At 33.5% G+C, this 12,010-nt stretch overlaps 1 protein-coding gene across 1 annotated transcript; it reads left to right on the top strand.

The window, feature by feature from the left end:
* Positions 1-2,428: 2,428 nt before the first annotated feature.
* Positions 2,429-5,520, top strand: LOC149900143 (uncharacterized). Its single transcript, XM_090112954.1, has 6 exons — positions 2,429-2,908; positions 3,319-3,628; positions 3,702-3,798; positions 4,264-4,374; positions 4,512-4,685; positions 5,361-5,520. The coding sequence occupies exons 1-6, from the start codon at positions 2,455-2,457 to the stop codon at positions 5,415-5,417; spliced, it is 1,203 nt and encodes a 400-aa protein (XP_089969080.1). The 5' UTR covers positions 2,429-2,454; the 3' UTR covers positions 5,418-5,520.
* Positions 5,521-12,010: the final 6,490 nt, after the last annotated feature.

A 12,010-nucleotide genomic window follows, 5' to 3' on the forward strand; every position in this document is an offset into this window, starting at 1 on the left:
ATTTAGATGACTGATTTTACCGAGAACTTAATTTGAAAAAATAATAAAAATTAAATTTGTTATTATTAATATTTTAAAAATATTTTTTTTTATTTTATATTAAATAAATGATTACAACAAATTTAATATACTGTGTTTTCCTTTCATGCCCTAATTAAGGCAAAATAATAGGTAAAATGCACCAAAGTTCAGTATTTTTAGAAATTTCATACTAGACCACGTGAGTTTCGGTTTCGGTTTCGGTTTCGGCCGAAACTGAAGCCACGGCCGAACATTCGGTTTCGGTTTCGGTTTCGGCCTGGAAACCAGTTTCGGTCGGACACTAACTTTAATATATTTTAACGAATTTCAATCATAATCTTAAAGACCTTGATATGGTTGACCATGGTTGTTCAGTGCAAAAATCTTTTGGAGATATGAAGATTATTATGTTTCCCAAACGGAATTTTCATATAAACAAATATTTTTCCTGGCAATAATTGGCAACATTTTTATTATCATGTTTACAGATTTGTAGGAAATAGATATATCTGTTATCCAATTATTACTACGGAAAATTTTCTCTTCTTCTTATGTTTATTGAATTTGTGTCGTTAGAATTTGGTTGGTAGACAATGTTTACAGCACCATTTATTTTTCAAATAATGAAAGTCCTATAATCAAATATAGGTAGTAAATATTTTTTGTCGACCTAATTTAAGGAAAATAAACTTAAATAAATTTAATCTTAAATTAAATCGTAAACGTTACCGTAGCACTCTGATTACACTGAGATCAAAGTTATAATAATATATATTGAAGGGGGCGCTTAATTGGAATCCTCTCACAAAAATTGTTTAGAGAGCATTGCGAGTTGGCTCCGCTACCCGGGGAAGGTTGGCCCGCGGCCAGCAAGCTCCGTGCGGTCCTGAAATGAGACAAATTGTAATATCGAATAGTTACAACGATAAATATTATATGCTACTTCTTTAGATTATGAGTAAACTGAGATTTCATAAATTGCGGTACTCGAAAATATAGATGCTTAATTTAAAAATACTACTTGCAATGAAGAATATGTGAAAATTTTATATTGTCAAAAAATGCTTTATTAGGTCATGAAAAAAGATGCCTCAAACATGGTAAAAGGTTCAAAACCGTGTCCAATAAATCTCTGAGCTTCGTTTTAATAAAATTCGTTGTTTTCTGTATAGTGTGTACCTACCTTTGAGTACTAACTACCATATACAATTAGTATATTTATAATTCAGTGAGATTGAGTTATCAAAACAGTGATAAATAATTAGAACAGCTGCCGCAACAGTGAGCGATAGGTACAAAAGTTTCCTCTTTCGAGGGGGCCAAAAGTAATTTAACTTGATAAAAGTACTATTTGCTAAACTAGTGTATTTTACCGTAGCCGGTGCCGCTAATAAAACATTCAGTTATTCACGCTGTAGTTTCACAGCTTGATATCATTACGAGCTATTTCACAAATTAGAAAAGTTTTAAACGACTCATATATTTAGGGATAAATATATAAAGGTAAAAACCTTTGAAGGTGTACTCTACTTTAGTGCTACGGATAATTAATTCGTAGCTTTGGATATTAAGATTTGTTTGTTATATTAATTCATACAATTTGGGCAATTATCGTAAAAACTTAATAAATAAAACATGTTATTCCATATAAAATAAAAAACTTTATAATCCACTAGGTTTCCGCCCGCGGCTTCGCCCGCGCAGTCAAAGAAAACCCCGCATAGTTTCCGGGATTGTGTCATTTTCCCGGGATAAAAAGTAGTCTATGTCCTTTCTCGGGTATCAAAATATCTCCATACCAAACTTCATGAGAATTGGATTGAGTAACAGACAGACAGACAGAGTTACTTTCGCATTTATAATATTAGTATGGATTACGGTTAGTGTAGGTATTAATTCAGATTATTTTAAATACGAGAATAATTGAATAAATCATTACTTATCAAAATTGCAACCTTTTAGTGCGCTATTTGTCGTGTCGATAACGAATAGTAGATAATTCTTTTAGAAATTAAAGATTTTAACTGATTTTAAACGCAATTTATTAATTACATTATTATCCCGACGTTTCGCACACTTTGCAGCGAGCGTGATCAAGGGGAGACTTTCATATTACCCCCGTGACCGTCAAGTCTAAAATCCGTTAAAATCTTAAATTTCTAAATGTACAGTACTCGCGTAAAATCAAACACTAGAATATACTATATAAAACTTTTACGGTAAAAAAATATAATCAAATATTTTTTAAATAGAGCCAACTCGATATAATAACTTAATACAATGCTGAATTGTATTAAAAAATCTATTACAGCAAACTTTGCACAAACTTACTTAACTTCTAACAACTAAATTGACTTTTAAAACAAATTTCTGAATAATTACTGCCAGACACCATTTTGTTATTTGAAAGGAGTCTTTTCACACGTATCTACCATGAAGAATTATTATATTCTTAAAACATTTTGTAGGAAAATATTCCTCGTGGGTTCTGGGAATTTTTGGTATGAGAATGGGGAAATAGGAGATGATTCCGTTATTTACTATAGACTGTTTACTCTAATGTTATTCCTAGCATATGGTTCTATGACGGCATTAGAGATAATGGCGGCGGTAATTGGCGACTTTCCGGAAGATGAAAAAAGCGATTCAATAACATTTTCTGTTAGTCACGCAATTGTGATGATAAAAATTTTCTCTGTATTATTTAATAAAAATTTGATAAAGAAGTTGATGTACGACATGATACGAGTATGTGAGTTACACGAGAAAGATTCTCTTATGGCAGAAAAATACAGAATAATGAAGATAAACATTATAGCGTATACTGGTACAGTATATGGCTCGGCTGCTTGTTTTGTGTTTGAAGGATTACGAAAAGTATACGAAGGTAAACCTTTCAATTCAAGTTTTTATTGATATAAAATTATCTGGTATTCGTAGAAGGTACCGTTCTATTCAAGTAAGAGAAAAAATAACAAGTAATAGCAAATTGAGAAGCTGCTATTCATATCCTTTTTTGAAATGTTTTGTTATTGTTAGTTTTGATTCTTCATTCAAAATCCAACTAGTGTTTCGTTGCATCAATCGTCTTATTTCAGATTGCTACTGCGGTCAAAATCGCATACATTGTGAATTCGGGTTATTTCAGAAAAAATGCCGCAGGAACATTTCGAAATTTTGTGCTGTGTTTGAAAAGAAAACAATTCTAGTGCATCTCTTGATTCATACAGCGAAATAGCACTATCTAGAAGTTACCGACGTAACGATAATAATTGCTGTATTCTTTTTTAATTTTAGGATCCCACTTTGTCACTATCGTCACATATTATCCAACATTTACCGATAACTCAGTGATGGCAAACATAACCAGAATATTAACTACTATTACCTTATTCGTGATGTTGATGAGCATGATAATAACTGTAGACGGCTTTACAATGGCTAATCTGATAATGTATAAGTACAAGTTTATTACATTGAGACATTATTTTGAAGACTTACGAGATGAGGTAGAAAGGATCTGTGAAATGGGCAATTCTGAGATGGCGGCGGAAAAGTTGAAAAATGGACTTATAGAAGGCATTATTATGCATAAGGAACTTTTGAGGTATTCAAAGTGTCGCAATTTATAGAACAGTTTGTGTTAATTTGTTTTTTTGTCCTTACCTTTTTTTAAACAGGTTAGGAAAGGAAATTGTTAAAGCATTTGGTAACGTAATGGCATGCCAGCTATGCCAGAGCTCAGGATCTGCTGTGTCACTTTTGCTTCAAATTGCGGTAAGGTTTTTAAAAAGTGTTTTGTAAATTGATAAATAATAATGAAAATATACAGGGTGTCCCACTGTTGGTATACTAAGCTCAAAGGAGGTTATAGTTTTGCATACGCTGAGTACGTAAAAAATAATTAAAAAATTCCAGACGCATTTTTTTTCAAATAGATGAATTCTTAAAACTCTATGTGTACACCCATAACAAGCGAGCCGCCCAACTTTGCCACCAGCACGTGAGCTATCGTTTAAGATTATGTTTTCATAGATAAAATGCTCATATTAGAGAAGCGGTATATGCCGGCTGCGCGAAGCTAGAGAAGAAAACATGGATTTTCAGGAAAAATTTAGCAAAAAATTTTGGACGTAATTTTTTTTAAAGTATTTTTTACGTGATCAGTGTATGCAAAACTACAAGTTCCTTCGCGCTTAGTATACCAATAGCGGGACACCCTGTATAATCACTTCTGTGTAGGTTTCAGAAGATTTAACATTTGTTGCCAGTCTCAAGATAATTTTCTTTGTCGCTGCTTTATTTTTGTTGCTCGGTCTTTTTCTATGTAATGCAGGAGAGATAACATATCAGGTAAGATTGATTATATTATTTATCATTGAAATGTTCTTCACTATAATTTTGGATCGTGAACTTTATTTTTAACACTTTATTGGTATAGATTCATTCAAATTATATGCAAATAAGAAATATTTATTTTAATTTTGTAGGCGTCGTTGCTATCAGACTCAATTTTCTATTGTGGCTGGCATCTCTTTCCCGCACACTTGCCGCGAGGTGCGCATCTCCGTAAGATTGTCTCGATCGCATGTGTTCAAGCACAGCGTCCTCCGATAATGAAAGCTTTTAAAATGCTAGAACTAACATATGCGACGTTTCTTTTGGTGAGTATGCACATTTGAAGAACAACTTTTAAATACATATTAGATTGTTTTAAGTATTCCCGTAGACCTGGGATTCTAATTTATTTGAAAACGAAGCACGCTTTGATTGCCATGTCTCATAATTCTGAATCCAAAGAAATCTGTAATGAATTTTTATTTGTGTGTTGCTACTCAGCTCAACTTATTTTTATTCTTTTGTGAAGCCGAAACGAATCGAGGGCGCATCGTTAGTGGGAACAATACAAATATTAATTCATACAAAAATATTTTATTGGGCAAACATTATTTCTTTTAATTGTTTGCCTATTTGTAAGAAATATTGCTGATTGAGGTTCGTTGGTAAAAATAAACCTAGAGCATGTCTATCCGAACCAAATTCTCCGTATTTTGATAATATAAAGATACCAAAATAACATAAATGTGAATATTTATTATTTATACAATTTCTGTCTAACCAACGATAATTTTGAAGTCAAACAATTTTAATATAAATGATTTTAAAAATTTTACTTTATGGAGCCATGCTCAGGAAATGAACTGTGCTCTTATTTTAAGTTCACATTTTTGGGAATATATTTTAAAACGCATGTCTGCTTTATGAATATTATCATTTAGAAATGCTTCTAGCATTTTATAATGAGTGTTTATAACATTGTGTGTGTATCTCTTTTACAGGTCGTTAGAGGAACGTATTCAGTTTTCGCATTATTTTATGCACATCAAGAAAAGTAAAAGGGTGTTATAAAACTTCATACATTTTCAATTTTGTTCAACAAAGAAGCTTTTATATGATTCACAACAATTTTATTAAGCAATAGTTAGATGAGCTTTTTATTCCCAGACATGTAATGAGAATATAGCATTGGGATATATGATTTATTAATGTATCTACATGCAATATAAATTGAAATAAACAAAAGTTTAACTAGTGGAACGAACTGTTTTATTTCTAGTCTTAATATTGAATTTTAATAATTTGTTTTAATAAAATGCGGTTTTGTCAATTAATCCCTACATTTTTTTATTTAGTTCCATATGATAACTTAACTATTATAAACTATTTGAATAGCTATTCCAATAGCATGAAAATTTTCGTTTTGCCAAAAATTTAACAAACTAAATCCGTATTTCCTTTATCGTGGCTCTCAGTGATTTAATTTGCGTTCTGATCGATCATCGAATACCCCATGTGAGTTTTACCAATGTTTGAGGCTTATCGCGGATATCTGCGAGCATAAACAAGTAACGCAAGTCACGCACGGGTGTATCAAATAAAACAAGATTGGTGATCTCGATAACCCGATCTAACTTATCGCATTAGGGCTCATACATGCAAGCGGAATATATTGTTGCCCATTGATTGTGGCCGATGTGTCTTTTTTTTTTTTTTTTTTTTTTGTGTGGTGTCTCTCAATGTTAGCCAGAAGGGCTTCTACATTTTAACGCGGACGCGGGGGTGAACTGAAGGTTCACCCTGGTAGCGACATGCACAAGGGCGTCCCCCCTTGACGGGGACCACGAACCTCGGCTTGAGCTGTCGCTTGAGTGGAGGAGGCCAGAAGGGCCCTAATCGGACGGGAGCCGATGTGTCGTGGGTACATTTTTGTACCGGATATGTGAGGCAGTAAAATACGTTATAAACATAGAGGAAACGAATAAAACATTGTGTTTAGTTGCTAACGTATATATGTTATTATAGTTTATACTTTCAGCTTTAATTCTTTATTGTTTTAGAGCTGCTTGTTCTATCCTTGGTTAAAACTTATTCGTCGAATAATGTATAAAACTACCATTTTAAAAACGTATTCTAATTGCCCATATTTGACAGTTTACGTGACATTTTAATATTATCGTGCAATACTTTACTTAGAAAAATATCAACATCGTTGATTTACATAGCTATAACATGATCGTATAGATTTAACCCTACAGTAGTCTACATGTGTAATCCAGTGATACAAAATTGCAAATTTCAAAAAGTTCAATAGATTCAGTTATTTCATCCTTCGTGTACTCTAAGTTGAATAATTGCCGCAATCACTCAGTGCAGCGCGGAGAGTCGGGTGCGTGTGGTTGTGCAACAGGAGCTCCGCAAAATTCGCGGTCTACATACGTATCCCGCGCGACTAACTACGTAAGATTTTTGTTGTGACTGTTTCATTTATTTTTTACAAATTATATTGTGAAATTAAAAATAATGTTACAGACTCATACATTCTAAATTTTATAATGTATTTATTGAGACCATGTAGAGAAGCTGAAGTAGATGCCCATACTGGAGATAAATTTAAACCGGAAATAATATCTCCCTATAATCGCATTAAAAATGTAGTGGATCTGGTCGATAAAAGTGTTCACTGTATTGTTACTCTCTTATATTTTTCACGTCCAGAAATTCAGGAAGATGGCTTGTAACCGTGTTCTATTATCTGATCTACCTCAGTGCATTCAATGCGCTATGCTGAACATATCAGCAAATAAATACTTTGAATCTATTCAACGTCGTGACCTCCTCATGGACGGCGCTGGCTTGTATAAAACCCGTGGCCCACCTAATGGCGCATACACACAGGCCATGCAAATGTAATGCAAGTGCCATGCAAATACCGGCCGCCGGCATTTGCCTCTTTTACCTGCGGCACGCGCGGCTTTTGGTTGCCGGCGGGAGTTTAATTGCAGATTCGATACCGAGTGGTAGTGGTGTCGTTTTCATATATAACATAATTTAATATAAGTAAATCACGAAATGACAGAATTTGACTGGGATGATAGTGCAGTACTATTATTAATAGAAAAGTATCAAGAAAATAAACCATTGTATAAAGCCGGCGGCCTGCATTCAGCGGCAAGGCGGTCTGCATTCAGCGGCAAGGTGGTCTGAAACCCGATCTGACCATTTTGAAATTGTATGCTTATTGTTTGCAAAATACTAATAATGTTAATTATGTGATATTACGACTGCAAAAGAGCTATTTTTTGTTGTTGTTGTTTTTTAAAATCATAAAAGATATGGTTGTATGTTGTGTTGATTATTTTAAATAGAAAATATATAGTAATGAAGATTTATAAATAAATAAATAGACTTTTTAATTTATTTGTGTACTTTTTCTTGTTTTAGAAATGGTTTACCCTTGTAGACCACGCGACGTCACACGTCACTTTTAGATACGCTACTACTGTAGGGTTAAAGTCATATGTGACGATTTACTAAATATAAACATTAATTCAGAAAATAAGGTACAAGTAGAAATTAATATGCATAAGGTCTAACTAAATTTTTACTAGGTAAACCAGCCCTTCCAGTTTCCCCTTCCTATTACCATGTCGGTAAAAGCCTACTAAAATCTCTACATAATCCGATAAGAGCAAAAAAGATACGTATCTTGGTGAATAGAATAGACGCCTAATCTGTGATATCCTTTCATTAAAAATAGAATCGTTGAGATAGACAATCCCGTGTGGTTAAAATACTCCTTTAAATAATTATATTATTCTAGATTTCAAATTTCTACGTATACCACAACTCACACGTTTTTATACTATTATTCAATATGTATTTGAAAATAACCAATATATTTTTAAATGAAGAAAATAAAATTTTATGATCGCATATGGGATTTATGGTCCGGGAGCCAGCAGCAGATTTTATGACCAAGTTCCTCTCAAGCGGTAATTAGTAAAATGCATCAAAGTATAGTATTATGAAGCCTCGTGAACGTCAGCTGGAGCTCGGTTGGGGGGAAGAGCGGTTGTAGCCTCCCGTATCAGCTGACGGTTTTTCCACCAAGATACAGCCAGCTGACATATATATTTATCCACAGTTACATATAAGCTATCATCAGGTAAATTTTTGTTTGAGAGGAAATAACGGAAAATAAATTTTTCTTTAAATTTATCTTTCATGTTCGAGACACCAGCTGACGTATAATACACCATGTTGTAACCAGCTGACTATTTTTTTTCGTTGAGATATTGGGTTAGCTACAATTTGACAAATTTTTAGCTGAGAGGAAATGAATGAATGAATGTATTTTTTTTCCTATGTGCTTGGGAGGCTACAACCGCTCATCCCCCCAACCGAGCGCCAGCTGACGTTCACGAGGCTTTATAATACTATACTCTCATGCGTCTGACGAATTATCTCTTGAGAGGAAATAGTTAACCAAATTTGCACCTGGCTCCCTAACCATTACTGGAAAACTCTAATTACACTAAGCTATAACGTGGATATTGAAGTATTGACTTATACGACCCTTTCTTCTTCGACATAGGTATTTATTTTTCGGTAGAACAAATTTATCCCAACAATACCTACCGATCATTCAAATAGATGCCTGCTTCTAAGAAGACAGCAAAGTTTTCAACATGACTTTGCAGTTTAGTGGTAATTTTGTTATGTTTTTTGAAAACAACTATTGTATTATTAACAGTCTTTTCACGAAACAGCAAATCAATTTTACTTATTCTATTTTTACCGAGCTTTAAATAAAAACGTATTTATCAAGTTGATTTATATTTATTATAAATTTCTGAGATCAGTGGTTTAAGTGCGTATCGTGGATGATTATTTTTCCAAGATTTTACGCGATAACAAAAACACCCAAAGAAAGTTTAGGAGTTACGAGGCCCGAAAGAAACGAGTTTTTATTGCGATGCAAACTTTTCTTTTAAAGCTCTTATTTCGGTAGAGTGGGCAATTACTTAGAAAACAGCCGTGTAATATAAAGTTTGATTTACTTGTTAAAACGACAAACATTTAATTAGTGAGGTTCGAGCCGATTTAATGTCGAAGGTGAAAAGGGCATTCCTCTTTGATTAAAATTTTTGAAATAATCCTTTGTTCAGCAGATATAGAAAACGTCAGCAAAATTAACAAATTAAAACATTAGTTTAATTATTTCTAGGGTCTTAAGGGTCATCGTTTTTAAAAAGAATAAGTATATTATCACTTAAGTTGAAGGTTGAACTGTTTAATACACTTTTATTAGATAACTTATGTACTGACCATGGTTGATATCACTATATATTATAATATTTAGGTAATTTATACGTCGTCTCTGAGGTAAAGAAAGTATTTATGTAGAACCTAATTTCGCAGTCAATTTTTTACTGCCCGAATATTTAGATCCACAGGGCACGCATACAAAAGAGGTTCCGCGCGGATTGTGAATCTTACTCGTGCCGCGAATAAAAACTTTCGCTACCATAAAAGTATATGAGTTCGTCCCAATACTGCGTCGATGACTTCCAATCTCTCTGTAGCGTGTCCCGACCCAACCCTGGAGATTACTTTTTCTCCTTCATCCACTAAATTGAATTAAAATGAGAAGCAAACGGATAAAGAAAAGGGTGCACGTCAATTTTCACTAGAGTCTGACGATTAACAGGCGTTTCTCACATGTGGCCATATTTTCATCTTTTGTTTTCGCGATTTTTCTGTTTTAATTCGATTTCGTTGCGTTATTTAACGGTTTAATTAATTACTTACACTGAAGTTAATTCATTTATTTATTTCATGTGAAAAAATTTTGACATTTAGAAAATAATAACAAACACGATGGAATGATGAGAAAAATAACACGATGGTCTATTGGAAAAATAAAACTATTATTTTTTTGCTTAACCCTTGGCATGCCTGGTAGGGTCTGTCAGACCCACACCAACGCGCGAGTCGTTGTAGTTCGTTTAAATTTGAATTTCGCGCCTCACCGTTTTTAGTAGCTGGCCGTTACTATCCGCGGAATGCTCTCCGCCCACTTCCTCAGCCCGAGGCGAGCTACGAGCGTAAAAGGATGTGCTTAAAGTGCGTGTGGGTCCCACAGATCCCACCAGGCATACGGCGTGACTTTATTTTGTAAGTATTTATTTTTCTTTTTTCTTATAAATATTGGAATTTGGCGTTAAATAATATTAGTTTGTACATTACATTATCCTATTTTATTGTTTTTTTCAGTTTAATCATGAATAAACAACTAACAGACGAGGATATAGCTAGTTTAATATTCTAAGAGTTGGATGAGGAAGACTTAGTTGCATTTGATTGAGGAGGAAGAAAATGATGCAGGCTCCACCTCTTCGGATACTGAAATGAAGGTGCCTCTGTCCATCCATTAGTACATTTGTGAGACAATTAGTTATCACATTTGTCTTGACCACTCGATTTTCCCATGCGCAAAGTGCTACCAAACCAAAGCTTTACAAAGTGTAAATGCAAGTGATGAAGGCTAATTATTTTGTTATTTAGATTAAGTATATGATAGTGCCTTACACTGGATTAAAGTCTGATTATGATCTCATTACTTTTGATACTAATTATATGTTAACAAAGTTATAGTCACGAAATGTTGCTTAAAAATGTGAGTTAAAGTTTAATTTCAAATATTTTAATAAAGTTGATTAATTTCTAATGTGATTTTTATTACTATCTCTTTTTTGCCCTTTAAGCATGCGTCTTGAATCATTAAATCACCTTACATAATAAAATTTATAGAAAAAAATACCATTTTAAAATCGGGGTCTGAGAGACCCACCAGGCATAGAGTGTAACTTATGCCCACCAGGCATGCCAAGGGTTAAATTAATTAACCTTCTCCGGCCTTTTAGTAGATAATACATTTCGTCTGGACGTAACATTTGGTAGATTTATTTGTTTGCGTTAGAAACTAAGTGATCCTCTTAACGGCTACGACTCCTTATTTTACTTCTCATTTCCCCACAAATAGCCCAAGGTGCTTGTTTTCACTGTCGTCGCAAACTATGAAATTTAATTTAGAACTTTGTAAACGCAATATCATTTCTTGAAAGTACCTTCTACAAACTAGTTTAATATTTCATAAATGTTTTAACTTTATATTACTCTATAGTAATAGAATGGAATGGCACTGCTTGAGTATACTTGTAATGCTCCAACAAATTAACAAACCATTCCATTTTTAGGCAATTTGCTAGTGAAATAGAAAATAATAAAACATTATTGCTTGTTTATAGTCAATACAATTGCTGATAAATAATAGTCTGTCAAACCGTCACTATTTAATTTCCTTATTGATTTCACAAAATGTGAGATAGCTGGATGAAAAAGATAAAATAGCTCACAATAGCTTTTCCACAGCGTCGTGATTCACGTAAGCGTCTTGGTGAGGCTTTCGGCCAACGTTTCTCGATACAGCCTGATACAATATAACAAAATAGTTTTCAAACTGGCCTTGACATTTAATCAATAATCTTGTCCTGAAAAAATAAGAAATGATATGAACAAGCAGCAATAGACTTAAATTTTCGAGGACCATACGAGGTCAGCATATAATAATGTTTCTACCACGAAC

This window comes from Colias eurytheme, chromosome 19 (assembly GCF_061535395.1).
Source record: "Colias eurytheme isolate Ceu_HAF_F1 chromosome 19, ilColEury1 Martin Lab GWU primary, whole genome shotgun sequence".
In the NCBI taxonomy this organism is placed as follows: domain Eukaryota; kingdom Metazoa; phylum Arthropoda; class Insecta; order Lepidoptera; family Pieridae; genus Colias; species Colias eurytheme.